The sequence below is a fragment of the Copadichromis virginalis genome, linkage group LG7 (genome assembly GCF_057382275.1).
Source record: "Copadichromis virginalis isolate Kocher_CV1m ecotype Utaka linkage group LG7, C_Virginalis_male_GT1.1, whole genome shotgun sequence".
In the NCBI taxonomy this organism is placed as follows: Eukaryota; Metazoa; Chordata; class Actinopteri; order Cichliformes; family Cichlidae; genus Copadichromis; species Copadichromis virginalis.
This window is the reverse complement of record NC_140624.1, coordinates 4,043,872-4,058,609: the sequence shown is the minus strand read 5'-3', so window position 1 is coordinate 4,058,609 and position 14,738 is coordinate 4,043,872. Positions and strand designations below refer to the sequence as shown.

Genomic DNA, 14,738 nt, shown 5'->3' with positions numbered 1-14,738 from the left:
CAACTATTACATGTAATCTCTCCACAAGAAAGACTCGCTTCATATAAAAAGAATGGCATTTACATGTTTTGTGGAGCAGGTTTATTCCACACTCCCTATATAAGGTTGCTGACTCTTTGTAATACAATGTAGCCTTTTTTTGGCTACTTGTGTGTTATAATCACCAACCAACAGCACTAAGTGATTGGTTAAGAATCTCAATTCCCATGGAAAGGCAATACCTACCGACTGCATCCAAGCGTAAAATGCACCTCAAAATCTCCCGCTCTATTACCTTGCCCCCCTAGAGTGAAACACAGTAGCTCCATTCCCCAGCTGATCTGCAACAAGAGCTAATGAGCTCAGCGGCTCTACACAACACGGCCGGGAAATCGAAACAGCCTGTGTGAGAGAGAGACGTGTAAATGAGAGTGATCTCCCTAGACGATCTGCTGGACAAAGGCAGGCACATGGAGATATTTACCAAGCAGGTCAGCCAGTGTGAATCAAGCCCCAGGAATCTACAGGGGATGCTAATTACAAGACTCCAAAAAATTTAAATGCACATGTGATGTTCTTTATGTAAATGCTACAGGGAAACTGACAGGCCAGCTTGCAGGCTGCACATTTTGGCCATGACACATCTGTTGATATCAAAGCATGTTATACAGTATGAATGCCTGATATATAAGATGAATAATTTGTAATTGGCTGTATTGATAAGCGAAACGACACTGATACATACAATATAAAATTAATATTTGGAGGTGTAAGATTTCAAAAGACACACCGGCCAAGATTGATATTGCTTTCTGCCACTTTAAAGCCACCGTCAATTCAAAAAACAGTTTTTCATTCAACTCTCATCTATTTTCCTGTGCCCAAATCCTTGTTTCACCTGGCAGTGACTGATGGAGTTCAGCTGTGCGACTTGTGAAAAAGAGGAAGAAAACGAAAAGTCTTTTACAACACAAGCTCTCGAGCTATTAAAAATTACTGAACTTTTCATGTGCCGATATGGAGAATGAAAAATAGGCACACTGCTTCAGCACCTTAGACTGAAACCTCAGGGGGGTTCCAGTCTGAGTAAGCAAAGGGACAGCTTGTGTGAGTTTTTTTTACGAGTTCAACGAAACCAAATAAAAATGTGTCAGTACGCTTATATGCACACTTCTAACAAACCACCTGGAGTCTGTCAATACTGCTTCTCTTTGTAGCATCAAAGCGCAAGCATATATGAAACCTTGAGTGTCAAATTCGGTAAATCGATAGGAAAACCAATCTTCTGTTGCTTTGGACCAAATGGTTTATAAATCCTACAGCGATCCCCTAAGTAAGCACAAGAATTCATGAATGCTAAACACATTTCTCCGCTAACAAAGGAGTAGCTTTGATACTAGAACCCCTCTTGTACTTGTAGGACAAGACTGCTGAACTGACAGTTTCCCTTTAAATATGAATATCAAATGAGGATCTACTTTTTGATATGGTGTGATAATGCCAGAGCTCAGATTTAGCGTACAACCTACTATATCTTAAGCAATTAGAATAAGCTTGAGAGCAATGCTGTTGTAATTTGTTGGAATAAATCCTCAGGGAGAGTTGAGAGCGCTTACTGTGAGTTCAGAGAACACATTGCACAGTTAAGGCTAAAATCCTTGCTCCGAGCAAGAACACAAACAATCAAGGCTGAGACCAATAGGGCTTAGGGCTTAATGTCAATCATCTTATCGGGATGGTCAAACAGACCTTGAGAGCATGTGTGCTGGAGAACAACAGATCGTCTTGCCAACTAAACCCCAGACTTTGTCACACGTAGCGCCACAATGCCCATTTGCTTTGATGATATTGGCTTTAGCGTAGAAGGAACTGCGCTTATGATCCTTAACCGCACAACCCAATACTGCGTTAATCTGCCTGAAACTCCCCCCTGCAGCTCAGACTCTTCTAATCCTTTATAAGGAAGAGAAGCCAGATGGTCGTGAACAACTGCTGGGGGGCCTGAGGATGAGCGAATGTATGGAGATGTCTGGAGTGCCTGTCAATGTTTACCTTGTGTTTTAAGTTACTAGTGTAAGCTCCATGAAGTGGCCTGTGTGTGGCTGGTGAATGCACTTCCAAGGATGTGTGTGTGCACAGCAAATGTGCTCATGCACAGTTAAAAAGAAGAGACCCCCGCTGCACCTGGTGTCAGGTTACCGCAGCTTGCAGTTCCCCTTTCAATCCTGAGACGAGATGTCAGAACTTAAGAGGCACGCCGCTCTACCAGCTTCGGTAACCGTACGATTCCTGGAGTGTCAGATGCAGAGTGGCACAGTCCCAGGGGTCTCGAGATACATCATGCCTCTCACCCTCGCCCCTCCGTTTCAGAGTACTCGGGCACCCCTTTCTGACCCTTCAGTGACAAGTGAACCTTTTATTTACAGCTCCACTAACCTTCAAATTGGTGCGCTGCGGCCTGAAAATATGGAGTGCCATTCAAGTAAGCTGTCACGTGGAGATACACTGAGACCTTGCAGCCACATGCTGCATCCTCACTCCCACCCTTCTCCCATGAGACACTGATTAAACTCCTATTAAAATGATTGAGTAGTAGGAGGAAAACAAGAGTATCAATCTGCCGCAGCAATAGATTGGAATGTGCATGGTGGGCATTCATTAAGTGAACATTATCAGAGTAAAAATTCAATTATTTCGCAGCAGGGTATAAGTTATGCTGAGAAAGTTCCACACTTAAGTTCTCTCTCTCTCTCTCTCTCTCTCTCTCTCTCTCTCTCTCTCTCTCTCTCTCTCTCTCTCTCTCTCTCTCTCTCTCTCTCTCTCTCTCTCTCTCTCTCTCTCTCTCTCTCTCTCACACACACACACACACACACACACACACACACACACTCACTCTTATGGTCACACACACACCATAAGAGACGCTCCACTCTCACTGAAGAGAGTGCATTTACAGCTCTCTATCTTTTACATGCTTTTACAGTCACTATAATGCATCAAGGTCAACAAGCTAAGTTTCACATGAATCTAAGACCAAAAGCTTAATCTAAAGTCTAGTTTTCACCCACTTCTTAATGCAGAAGCTGATTATTAGTAGCAAGGTTTGTTTGCAGTAAATTAACACTTTCATTCATGCTTTTGTTTCATACATTTCCCCTGTGATGAGCATAAGGACCTAGGCAGCTTTTGATCTATCATTTGAGATGAGCAGGCTGGAACTGACATACAGCTGACATAGCCATTGTGTCAATGTGAAGTCAAATACAGCTTTGAAATATAATATCCAAGTAAAAGGTCCAAGAAAAATACTGCAAATTCACAAAAACTATTATTATAAATGTGACTTCTTATGTCTGATATTGGTTTATACAAATCTGCATATAAACACATATGTTGATCAGGAAAGTCGCTTTTAAGGGATGAGTTATGTATAGCCTCTTTGGTAATATAAGAAGAGGTCAGACTTTAGTTTCATCCAACGAGTGCCCTGAATAGCCTGTAATTTGTGCCAAATTGTAACATTTAATCAAAAATAAATAATAAACTCTGTTTGGCTATTAATTAACAGGATGTAAAAGAGTAAGAGCAGCAATTCAAATGGCATTTTGTTTCCCCAGCCAATTTATAATTTCAACAATTTGCTTGTTTAATTTTTTGAAATTAATTAAACACAGTATTCGCTATTAAATGAGCTGCCTCCATCTGTTTCAATAAAGCTTTTAGTATGGAAAGACATGCATTATGCTGTAATGAAAAACAGCTGTCGATCACTCATGCACCCAAAAATCAATTTGGGAAACTGCTCTAAAATGCCATCCTTAACTCTAACAGTGGTGAAGTCAATACACATACTGACCGAGTTGAGAATGGGTGCTCACATAAGGCTGAGGCAGCGTCTGCAATAATGACTCCATCATCAAATAAGCTTTTTTTGACCCTATCATCCCCTAAAACAAATATTAGCATCATTAGTTGGGTATATATACCTCTGCCAATCACTATCACACCCGCCTCTATGGACCTGCACATGATCTCAGACTAAGATGAAGGTGCAGCCTTCAAGATGAAGAAAGGTCTGAGCTGTCCATTTTTCTACATATAAATTTGACAGTGATGTAGATTTCAGCTTGTGTGGTGCATGTTTGTGTATACATGTGTTAACGCAGCTGGCCTCTAGTTAATGCCCACTCTGTTGTCCCAGTTAGCTGGGCTATCAACCCACATGACATGGTGGGCCTGAGTTGATTCCCCAGTGTTGAGATGTTTTTACGCTTCATGCTTCAATGCATTCACACAAAAGGCTTGGCCTCATAACCCATAAGCCCGATAATCCAGTCTGTAAACATTCAAGGGATGCCCACTTTTACCATAAATGCCCATGCTTGGTTACACTGTGGAGACCACCACATGCTGGCTAGGTTACTGCGATAGAATTTATTATATTAAACTGAATAAATTCTGTTGACAATTTATCATACCGTGAGTCAAGAGGAATGACGATCCATCAGATCAATTTAGACTATCGCTGACCAACTCAGCTAAAATCCCTTTGCCATTATTGTGCAGCTCATCTGTGTAAATGCCCTGCAGGAGGATATAGTCTTTCCCTTGCATACCAAAAGCAGCATTGCAGCTTCATGTTCACTGTAAATCATGCGACCATGTGAAAGACTGACTTTACTGACCCCCAGGACCTTTTTCCACCAACCCCCACCCGAACCGAAAGGAATAAAAAAGAAAAACACAAAAGGAGACCTGGTGCAATGCCACAGACACTGTCATGACATCCAGGAATAGCAACATGCACAGAGTAACACGCATAAACACCCTGATGTAATTAGAGACGCATGACTGCCCTGACAGCCATCATTTTGTCAGAAAGTAATGTCTCCTGATGAACATTTTGAATAACTTATCACACGCATATGATATGGCTAACGACGAGTAGTGAATCACTCGAGCCAGAATTACTTTGGCAGCATCATCTTTTAAGACGCTCAGAATTTGTATAAATTGCATCAAGTAAGAGGAGAAGAAAATATAAAGTCACTTACCCAGAAGATGAGATTGAAGATGAACATCATATACTTCAAGCAGCAGAGGCAGCCTCTTGCCATGTTGCACTTCTTAAATTCTAAAAGGAACACAAAGGATAGATCCAGGTAAAAGACTATGTATTTGCTGCCCTTGGGTGAGCTGTACTTGTTGTTAGTCTTGTCTCCCGCGCTGGCGTCAGCTGCAGCTCCAGTCTGCCCCTGCTGCGTGTTTTTGCGTGGCCCCGTGGAGCCGTAGAAAGCGCCGGCAGTGAAGCCGCGGCCACCGAAAGGGCGGCCAGACGTGGAGGCTTGAGCAAAATCGGATTCGCGGCTGTCTACAGAAGGGCTACGGTGAATGGCTGACTCCTCACTGCTGGACTTCTCCATACTCTAGGGCTGCAGCTGCTGATGAGGGGCTCTCTGACACACAGTCTACCATAGTCTCAGAGATGATAGGACAGAACAACTTGCCCTCCAAATCTTCACTGCTTCACCTTCTGAAGCAATAAAGGATAAAATCCACACAGCAACACTACATCCACCTGAAAGCCCACGGATGGATGAAAAGGTCTCCTGTGTAGAACTGAACTGCTCAGGCACCTCTGGCAGGTTTAAGTGTCCTCTGCTTGGTGAAGCTCTCTTGCTGTGATAATCCTAAAGTAGAAGTGCAGAAGGTTCCTGTGAGGAGCATTACCCTCGCCTTATGACGGGACTGTCTTTCTGTGAAGAAGTTAAAGCACTTGTTCTATCCTGTCCTGTAATATCACTCTCCTCCTGCGCGTCTTAATGCTGCGCCCGGCTGCTGCGGTGGGAGTGAAACCCCCGAGAGTCTCAGCTGCTCCACTTCCACGTTCTCTTGCTGACCTGGTAACTTTGATTCCCCCTGTCCCTCCTCTCCTCTTTCCACTGCCCTGCGCCTGTTCAGTCCTCTTGTCTATGTGTGCTGATGCGCTCTCTCTTCCCTGGGTCTCTCACTCTCTGTTTCTTTCTGATTGTGCCAGTATCGCTCTCTTTCCGAGTGTGCCTGTCTACTCTAATGTACCATTCTTTGCTCAGCAGCTCGGTCCCTCTGCTCTGCCTGTGCTCTGCTCTCCCAATAGGAGTGCACTGGCTGATGTGCTATTATCGGCAGACGCAACTAACGGGCATTCCCTATCTCCCAACAAGAGCACTCACCTCCTCCCCCAATTCTCTCTCCCTCCCTCTTGCTTCCTCCTGCTCTCTCTCTCTCTCTGCTCATTCAGTCCCTTCCCACTGCTGAGCAGGCAACCAATGCAGCAGCTGCAGCCAGACCGCAGCTCCTCCTCTCCACTCCCCGCGTCTTTATTAAGCCCATCACTGTGGCTGCTTTGACTAAACATGTTCAGCAGTTTCATATCCATCAGGGGAATTGAGAGGCCATAGATAACAACAACAAAATAAACACACACACACACACACGCAGAAATCAAACATGAAGATAATTGCAGATGAGTAAGGAGTTGTGGAGTAGCAGGGTTAAGGGATGTGAGGTGGAAATTTCTGGCAGTCTCTTTTGCATATGAAAAGCTTTGAGCGTCAGTATGCTGATGACACTGACACCTGTGATTTCACACATGCCAGAGAAGCTTTTCATTCTGCTTTAATCTGTAACTTTATTCATTGCCATAAATAAACTGTAGTTAAATCTGACTGTGGGTTATTCACATATTTTTTTCTTTCTGAAAAACTAGCTTGAAATAGCAGCCAGTCCCCACTGGAGTGATTATTGCATATCACATGGGTGGTGGCGACAGTACTGGGGTCCAGTTTGATCATACTCTTACTCTGTTATTCGTCACTGCACTCCTCACATCCATGTAAGGGGACGCCAATTATCTGGCAACATCCAGGCTCTGGAATTATGGCACCATCTCAAGCATGGAAAGAGGCTTTAAGATGGTGAACACTTTCCAATGCAAAGCCAGGGTGAAACGCACAAGAGCCCTGCTGACTCACACACTAAGCTAACAAGACATTATAAAGCTTCGATTAGAAAGCGTTCCACACAGCTAAAAGTTCAGGATTCTCTGCAGTAAATGGAGGGTAAGTGACAATTATAATAATACAAGATAATAAAAATATGCACAAGATAATTATCTGTCTGTTCATATGAATGTGAGAACGTTTGTCCTCTTCTGAACATAACAGCTAATGTAACCGTTTAATTTTTCTTATCAGCTGTAAGAATCAACTTTTTTTCTCTCTCCAAAATGAACGTGCAGCAGAGGGCACATTGTTTGGTAATTGTTGCCTCTCGGCAGAATAGTGATAATGGGTCACCCTGCAGACGTATGGAGGGAGAGTTTTAACTCAGTGGTCTAAAAGTTCAATCTAGAAATACCCAGTTAACAAAGACAAGATTACCCTCGCCTTCAGCTGTTTCACTGCTGGTGGAGAATTATCTGCCTTGAGGAAGCACGTTTATAAATACAGAGAATTAATGCAAATTATGGCTTCATGGCTTCGACAGCAATAATAATTATGATGGTTGAAAATTCTGGGGAAAAAAACACTTAAATTTTGGTAACAACGGGATCACATTGGAAAGAGATCGAAAGTAAACGGCCACTTATAGTTTTATTACTAATCCTAATCCTATCATTACCAATGTAGCAGCACTGGGGTAATAAGGAATGAAGTTTCTCCATAACAGCCTGTGCACATTGCTCAAGACTTATATTGGACCCGTCACAACTATTGGACCTGAAAAATGTTTATTCGTGGAAGTGGTTTCTCAGAGCTGCGGGTTCCTGCTGGTTCCTGCAGCAAACAACCTCAGAGTGGTCACTTTGGCTGCTAACAGGTTGCCATAATTGCCTGTAGTTTTTTACGTTTGTCTGCAAATATTCCCTAATAAGCTGTTAAATGGAGAAGGTTTCCTTAAAAGTAAAAGTTGAGCCTCAGTGCTGCACCCACCATAGCTGCACTTTTTACTTTGAAGGCAAACGTCTCCTCTAAGGTGAGTTAGGTTTTAGCAGTTTTTCCCAGCACCCACATCCACTAACCACTCTCAACTGGAATACTGTTCTCATGTTTCCCCTCACGCGAGTGGTTGCCAAATAGACACAGTCTTAAAGCCTGGGGCCTTATTTAATTGACCTTACATTTTCACCACAATTGTCACACATGCAAAAAGATGGACAAGTTAAGGTCACATGGTTAGTGGTCCCGTGTCTCCCTGTGAGTGATCACAGGCAATTTATTAACCACCAAATACCCTTTAGCCATCTTCAAAATGTTACCAGAAATGACAAAACTGCATTAACAAATATGACTCTACCTAAAAGAAATAATAATTACCCCGTGTGTAAGGAAAATGTTTGATATTTTTTGGAAATGTGATCACAGGGCTTTTTTTAAATGAAGACAGAGTTTCATGTCTCGACATTGATTGTAAGGCTACACCTAAAACAATGGAAACTAAGACTTCTTTTCATCCTCAGTTTCCTCATTTGACTTCACGAGAAAGCAAGTAAGCACGCGAAAGACTTAAAGTAAAGCTTATGAAATGTGTTTGTTATGAACAGAAAATGCAAAGAGTAAAACTTATCTGTCACATATCACAAATCTATCAGGGCTCTGTGGGGCTCTCGCTGTATATCTTGCTGACACTTCCAAGTAGCCAAGTAGTAGGACATACCCAGGCCTACGCAGATTCAGCCGAAGAATTTTTGCCCAGCAGCTGCTGTATTTTGTTAAGGGGTAGAGCAAGAGACAAAGCTCGAGACTCCAGAGAAATGGACATCTGTGGGATGACACAAAGGAGCTGAAGCTTGAAGAGAAGATGAAAAATATGCAGAGCAGCAGCCGAGTAGACCAGAGCAGAGAGGCTGCGTTTAGATAGAGACGCTGAGTGGGATGAGACTGCATTCAAACATTCTCTGTAGCGCTCAGTAAATCTGGCAGCTCCTTAAACATATGTATGTATGTTTCAAAGGCAGGACTGAAGAGATTAGAGATCACAGGGAACAATTATAGAACTCTCTGAGAGCTCAGCAGGCAATGCTTTACAAAACAAAATGAGACACAAATGCTATGAACAAAGAATGACTCATTGTTGGTATCACGATTGTGTAAACCAATATCTCGAATACTGAAGTCCTTAAAATATTAGTAAAAGAAATACTAATGAATACCAAAAATTCTTTCATGGAATTAGATGCTCATTTTCAGCAGTTTCAATACTAACAGCACCGTCTTTGCCTCCTCCAGCCCCTCCACACTCACTAGCAGCTGAAGTAGTTGATGTTCACAACGGTGAAGAACACTTTAAGAGGAAGTTTGCGAAGCGAAAAAGCTCCTGCTTTCATACAAATGAATCTGGCTGGCTCACACATTCAGCTTTGCCATTAACATCAGACATCTCTTAAGTCATCATTAAGGCAGCAGCTATCGGCTACGGATAATAATAAAATGATAACGTTAACGCTGGAGCTAGACAAGAAACGTCATTGTCCCTGTCAATCTATAATTTAAAAGCTAGGGCTAATTTAACAGGATGAGACAGTTATTTGTGTCTAAAAAGTGCTTCTCTTGTTTCTCTTAAAGTCCCAGAGTGAAACCTTGGCCGATTGTGACCCCAGCCCATTTTCACATCTTGTCTCCTGTGATTAGGCAGAGGATCAATAGGGAATCCATGACCCGATTGGGGACCCTGTTTAAGCCCCATAGGGCTTAAAATCTGGGACTCAGTTGCTCTTAGAACTAAAGAAGCTTCTCAGATTAGAGGTGAAACGTCTTCAAGGAAACTTAAAGAAGTCCAGACGCTTTACTTTCCAGGCTCCTTAGACTATGACTGAGAACCTTCACAGACATGGTTATGTTAGTCTATTTTTCTGCGCTGCATTAGTCAGCTTAAAAATAAGTTCGTCACTGATGTTATTGTTTGTAGTATTCTAATTTTTTTGGTATTTTTTTTTAAATTTACATTTTTTCACCGTGGTTTTGAAAATGGTATTGAGTATTTTCCTGGTTACTGCTATCAAGTTTGACATTTAGTAGATAATAGGTGCATTTTCCCAAAAACATCTTTTAACATAGAAATAGTAGGTGGTACACTTATTGAAAAAAAGCCCTTAAATAAAGACCTGCACAATGCAAATTGCAAACACTTAAATTGCAGCCACTGACTCCATCTTAAAATGTTGTTGTTGAAGCTACTCAGCAGTGAATTTATGGTATTATTCTCAAATGTTTGTATATTAGTGTAATATCAGAGATAATGTATGCATATCTTCATGATCTTTGTTGTTTATGCCAGCTTAACTGTGGTTTTATTCATTCTGTATTCTCTAAAATATAGACATTTGCCTCCCAGTGATGTCCTAGTAAAAGCAGAATATTAAAAGGGATATTCCCTTATGTGTTGCACTTTCATAAACAAATAACTACTGAAAATCAGTGAGTAATACATACCAACATTTTGCTACTATCATGAGTCTAACATGTAGCAGACTGGATCTGCTGGGTAATGATCTATCTATAACCTGCAACCTGAAGTTTGAGCCCTATAATGAGGGGAATCAGGGACATTTTGAAGGTACACATTGGTTCTCCTGAGTGGACAGGGTGACTGGACATCAGCAGAAACTTGTTGTAAGTGATCATCTTTATCATATAAGGAAAACTGTCTACGCGTATGTGAATAGTCTCATTGAGGATAACGACATTCAGAAAAAGAGGAAACTGTTAATGTTTTCACGAGTATATGAAACGTATGACGGCACCTTCACCGTCATTTGATCCCACAGCTTAACTCTTGTGTTCTAGACAGCACTCTCCATCATTACCAAATGAGGGAGATTTATTGTGCAAATGGCAGTCAATTCATCCAGCAGGCAGCAGTGCAGAATGCCGAAACCCTGTGAAACTATTCTGATGAACTATTTTGGCCTAACACTTTGGGACAGATTTACTAAGTAGTATAAGTTAACATGAAGCTGCAATGGAAAAAATGACATGAATGGCTGGGGTGATTAGCTAACAATCCACTAATTTAGAGATACAGATGCAGCAAGATCTTTTAAACAAAGGTAAATACAATTTACCAAAAGCAGCATAAATTAGCAGAGCAAATATGACCAGACCTGGTGAGAAATCAATCTACTAACCAAAATAACACATCTGATGACAGGTTTTGTTTCTGGAAACAGCATAGCAATTCAGATCAATGTGAGGCAAATGAAGGAGAATCTATATGTTCTGATGTAAGGGTGAACCCTACTACAGGAACTGATAAAGACCATGTGAGGTCTTGAAGGATGGAGCAGTCATTCTCTCAGTAAATCCCGTTTTCTACTTCAGCTGTCAGAATTATCCAGAGAAGTGCTGCTTTATTACAAGCCCATCATGTAAACCTGCAATCTGTACGTAACAGCAAACCCATATAATGTGTAGAAAAACAGAAGAAAGCATTATCATGTGCATAAGTGCTCATCTACAGTAGCTCTCGATTTTACTCCATATGGTTTGAAGCTGCACGTACTTATGAAAGTCAAAGGAAAGAATCTGATTCAGACCTGCAGCCAGCAATCAGTCTCTGCAAATAGAAATTCAGATAATCATCTAAGTACTTCAAATCTCTGCGAGTCACATTATTAGCTACATGTATTCAGAGAGACATTTCACATTATGTATTAAATCTGATACTAGAGAGAAACGCACACTGCTGAATAAAGGTATGCAGACGTCTTCTCCGCAGCTTTCAGTGTAAAAATGTTACTAGAAACCTAAAACATTGCAGACCACTGTGCAAACTATAAAAAAGTAATTTTGTTGTCTTAATTTGATTTATAACTTGTATGTGTCTGGCAAAGAGGAGAAATATGGCAATGGCAATCTGCTCAAAACATCTGTGATGAGGACTCAAGAGCTACAGGAAAGGCCCAAGGCTTTGGCACTGCACTCACAAAGTATTTACCCATTTATTTGCTCATTCTCTTAACATCTCCCTCGGTCATTCAGTCCCAAAAAAAGAAGACCCTATTTTCCTTGTATTTATCACCTTAGCTTATCCCTTCCAGTTGTGCAATTTTATTACTTACCAATTTCACTGACCTCTTTTATCAGCCCAATATCACCAAACTAGCAGCTAATTAAAATCTATCTCCATTAGTATATTAAGCCTTGTGAGAGAACTCTTTATTGCAAATGCAGTAAAAAAAAAAAAAAAAGTGAAAAATATCTAAAAAGAAATTAAATTTTGTATTCCAACAACATCAGCTAAAACTGGAGGCAAACTCAGTGGCTCAGTGATGTACAACAGAAGGAGAAGACGGAAAGAATTTAAAATAATAAGATATCAATCCCACTTGGTGTATAGTATAGTGATTTGTATTACAAGCTGAAAAAAGCATTTTTTGATAAGGCGTGTTCTAGATGCAGTTTATCTGTGAAGCTTGGGGAAGATGGCAGAGTAGTGCGTATGAAATGTGAATCTGTTTGACAGAATGTTTCTGACATCATTACACACGACGGTGTCTTTGTGTGCGCCGCTTTGGACTTCTGTTTGTTTGTTTTCCTAAGATTTTATATGAAGTGAAATTAACATTTTTTCCCTGTTGATTGTTCTTTGGTTACATGCAAATATCATTTGTTTGTCATGTTACAGAACGCTTGACCAAAAAGCCCATTAATCAAAGCGTAATTGTTTTCTCCATCATGAATTCATTAAATACATCTGTAGAAATCTAGCAAAAATGAAAGAGCCTGGTTGCTTTTAACACAAATGAGATAATCACACTTGGACATTTGAGATAAGGGAAACATACAGTGTGAGGTTCACCATAAGGTAATCTGAACTGTTTTTGGCTTTTATCATTGTTACGGCTCTAGCAGGACTTCCTTTGAAAGTGACCTTGTGTGGGTGTGTCCTGCCAGCTCTCCTGCCTTAGGTGCTACCGTTTTTTTGGACAGCTGACTCCAATCAGAAATTAGGAATACTGAAGGCCAGAGAAAGGTAAACTCTACTGCCAGAGAGTCTTGTTGGGTTGCAGCTAGTGAGCTGTGTGTGTGGTGCTTGATTGCTCATGTTCTGCAGAAAGGAGTGTGTTTTGGTGATGAACAATTTTTTGACTCACTTTTCATTTTACTGACGAACACTTGAGTTTTGTTGTTTTCTTTCTTTAAAAGGTGATAGTGGCTTGGCCGACTCTTTTAGTTTAGTTTTTAATAGAAAAATTAATAAAACCCTTTAACTTAACCATTTTGCCTCCCTGTTTCCTTTTTTCCACTTGGACAGTTTGGTTACGTTCCCCTGGACCTTTTTAGGTGATGTAACAAATGGGGGCTTGTCCGGGATTTGAAACCAGGACCTTTCAAACCCCAAGCAAGAATCATACTCCTGGACCTTTATAGGTACAATCATACAGACTTTGGTTATATTCACCAGTCTGCAGATGAAATGCGATTTAAATTTGGGGCACTGTAAGAACAATTTCTGTTTTATTTTAACATATAGTTAGGCCCATAAGTATGTCGATTGTGATACAGTTTTTTTTCCTCCTCACCAACACAGATTATTTTAAAACAATTGATTAGAATGTGATTGGAGCAACTCCTTGAATTAGACTTTCAGCTTCTTGAGGTATTACCAGGTTACTTAGTATTATATTACATTAAGTGTTAGGATTTACAGCCAAATTTACGCACCCGTGTAATTGTTCAAATCTTCCTTTAGGTTCCAAAACCAAAAATCTAGACCCACTATTTTAGGGAAATTAATGAACAGAATACCGTCTTTCATGAGGAAGCGTTTTAGATGTTTTTGATATCTTGCCACTGAATGTCTCTGATTCAGTAACTGAAATTGAATTATGACAATCACAACCCCAGTCACAAGGTCATTTCACTCATGACAGCAAACCAAAAATAAAATGGTGGTTCTAATAAGATGGCATTCCCTGAACCACTAAGAAAAAGAGAGAATTTCAAAAACAAAGGGTTGGGTGTAACTGATGGCTTCTAACAAGTCCACAACACAATTAATGGCTCTAATTTAACTTTGATCATATTACGCAAGGATTTAATGCTACATACCTTTGATCAGTCAATCTGAAACCATATCAGACCTGCAGACATACAGTAAATCACATGTAACAGGACATGACCCTGGTGTGAATTTATGATCAAGGCCCGGATATAAAGAGAGGATTAAAACTACAAAGAGTTACACCCCACACAGCATGTCTCTGTGGCCCGTAGAGCCTCTCAAGGCCACGCTTGTTGCTTTGGACACAAACAGACAACACAGCATAGCCTATGATGACCGAATACTCTGAGGAACATAAACAGTAACTGCTTCAGCTGACTGCAAGATGAGGACATCTTGGCACTTTGTGATCCACGGATATGCAATAATGTAGAGATGAGCTAATAAGCTATTAATTCTGATGTCTGTCTCATCTCCCAAATCAAATTAAAATCAGATGACATCTGGTTTGATATTTATAGTCTGCTGCCCTTTTATGATGCTCTGAGCATTACCCTCTGAGAAGAGGCTGGCCAGACAGTAGCATAATTCTTCAGTCATTCTTGGGTGATTTGCAACCAGGAAGTCAATAAAAGGTGTCTGGAAAGGGTATTAATTAGGAGTTTATGGTATTATGCTGCCCTTGAGGTCCCACTGTAACAGCATGTGAGGTTTCCTGAAAATAGCACTAAAGCTAAGGAATCTAGGACTGTTTCTTAAAGTTAAATTAATGA

At 40.8% G+C, this 14,738-nt stretch overlaps 1 protein-coding gene across 2 annotated transcripts in view; it reads right to left on the bottom strand.

The window, feature by feature from the left end:
• The window catches only part of tspan9a (tetraspanin 9a), a 193,055-nt gene that overhangs the window by 72,799 nt on the left and 105,518 nt on the right, over positions 1-14,738 (bottom strand). The window contains exon 3 of one of the 2 annotated variants that reach the window (XM_085461245.1): positions 5,034-5,113. In XM_085461245.1, coding sequence (XP_085317371.1) covers positions 5,034-5,096 — 63 coding nt within the window. In that variant the 5' untranslated portion in view covers positions 5,097-5,113. Of the gene's footprint in view, positions 1-5,033; positions 6,209-14,738 lie in introns of those variants that run through there. The other variant, XM_085461244.1, reaches the window with a different exon arrangement.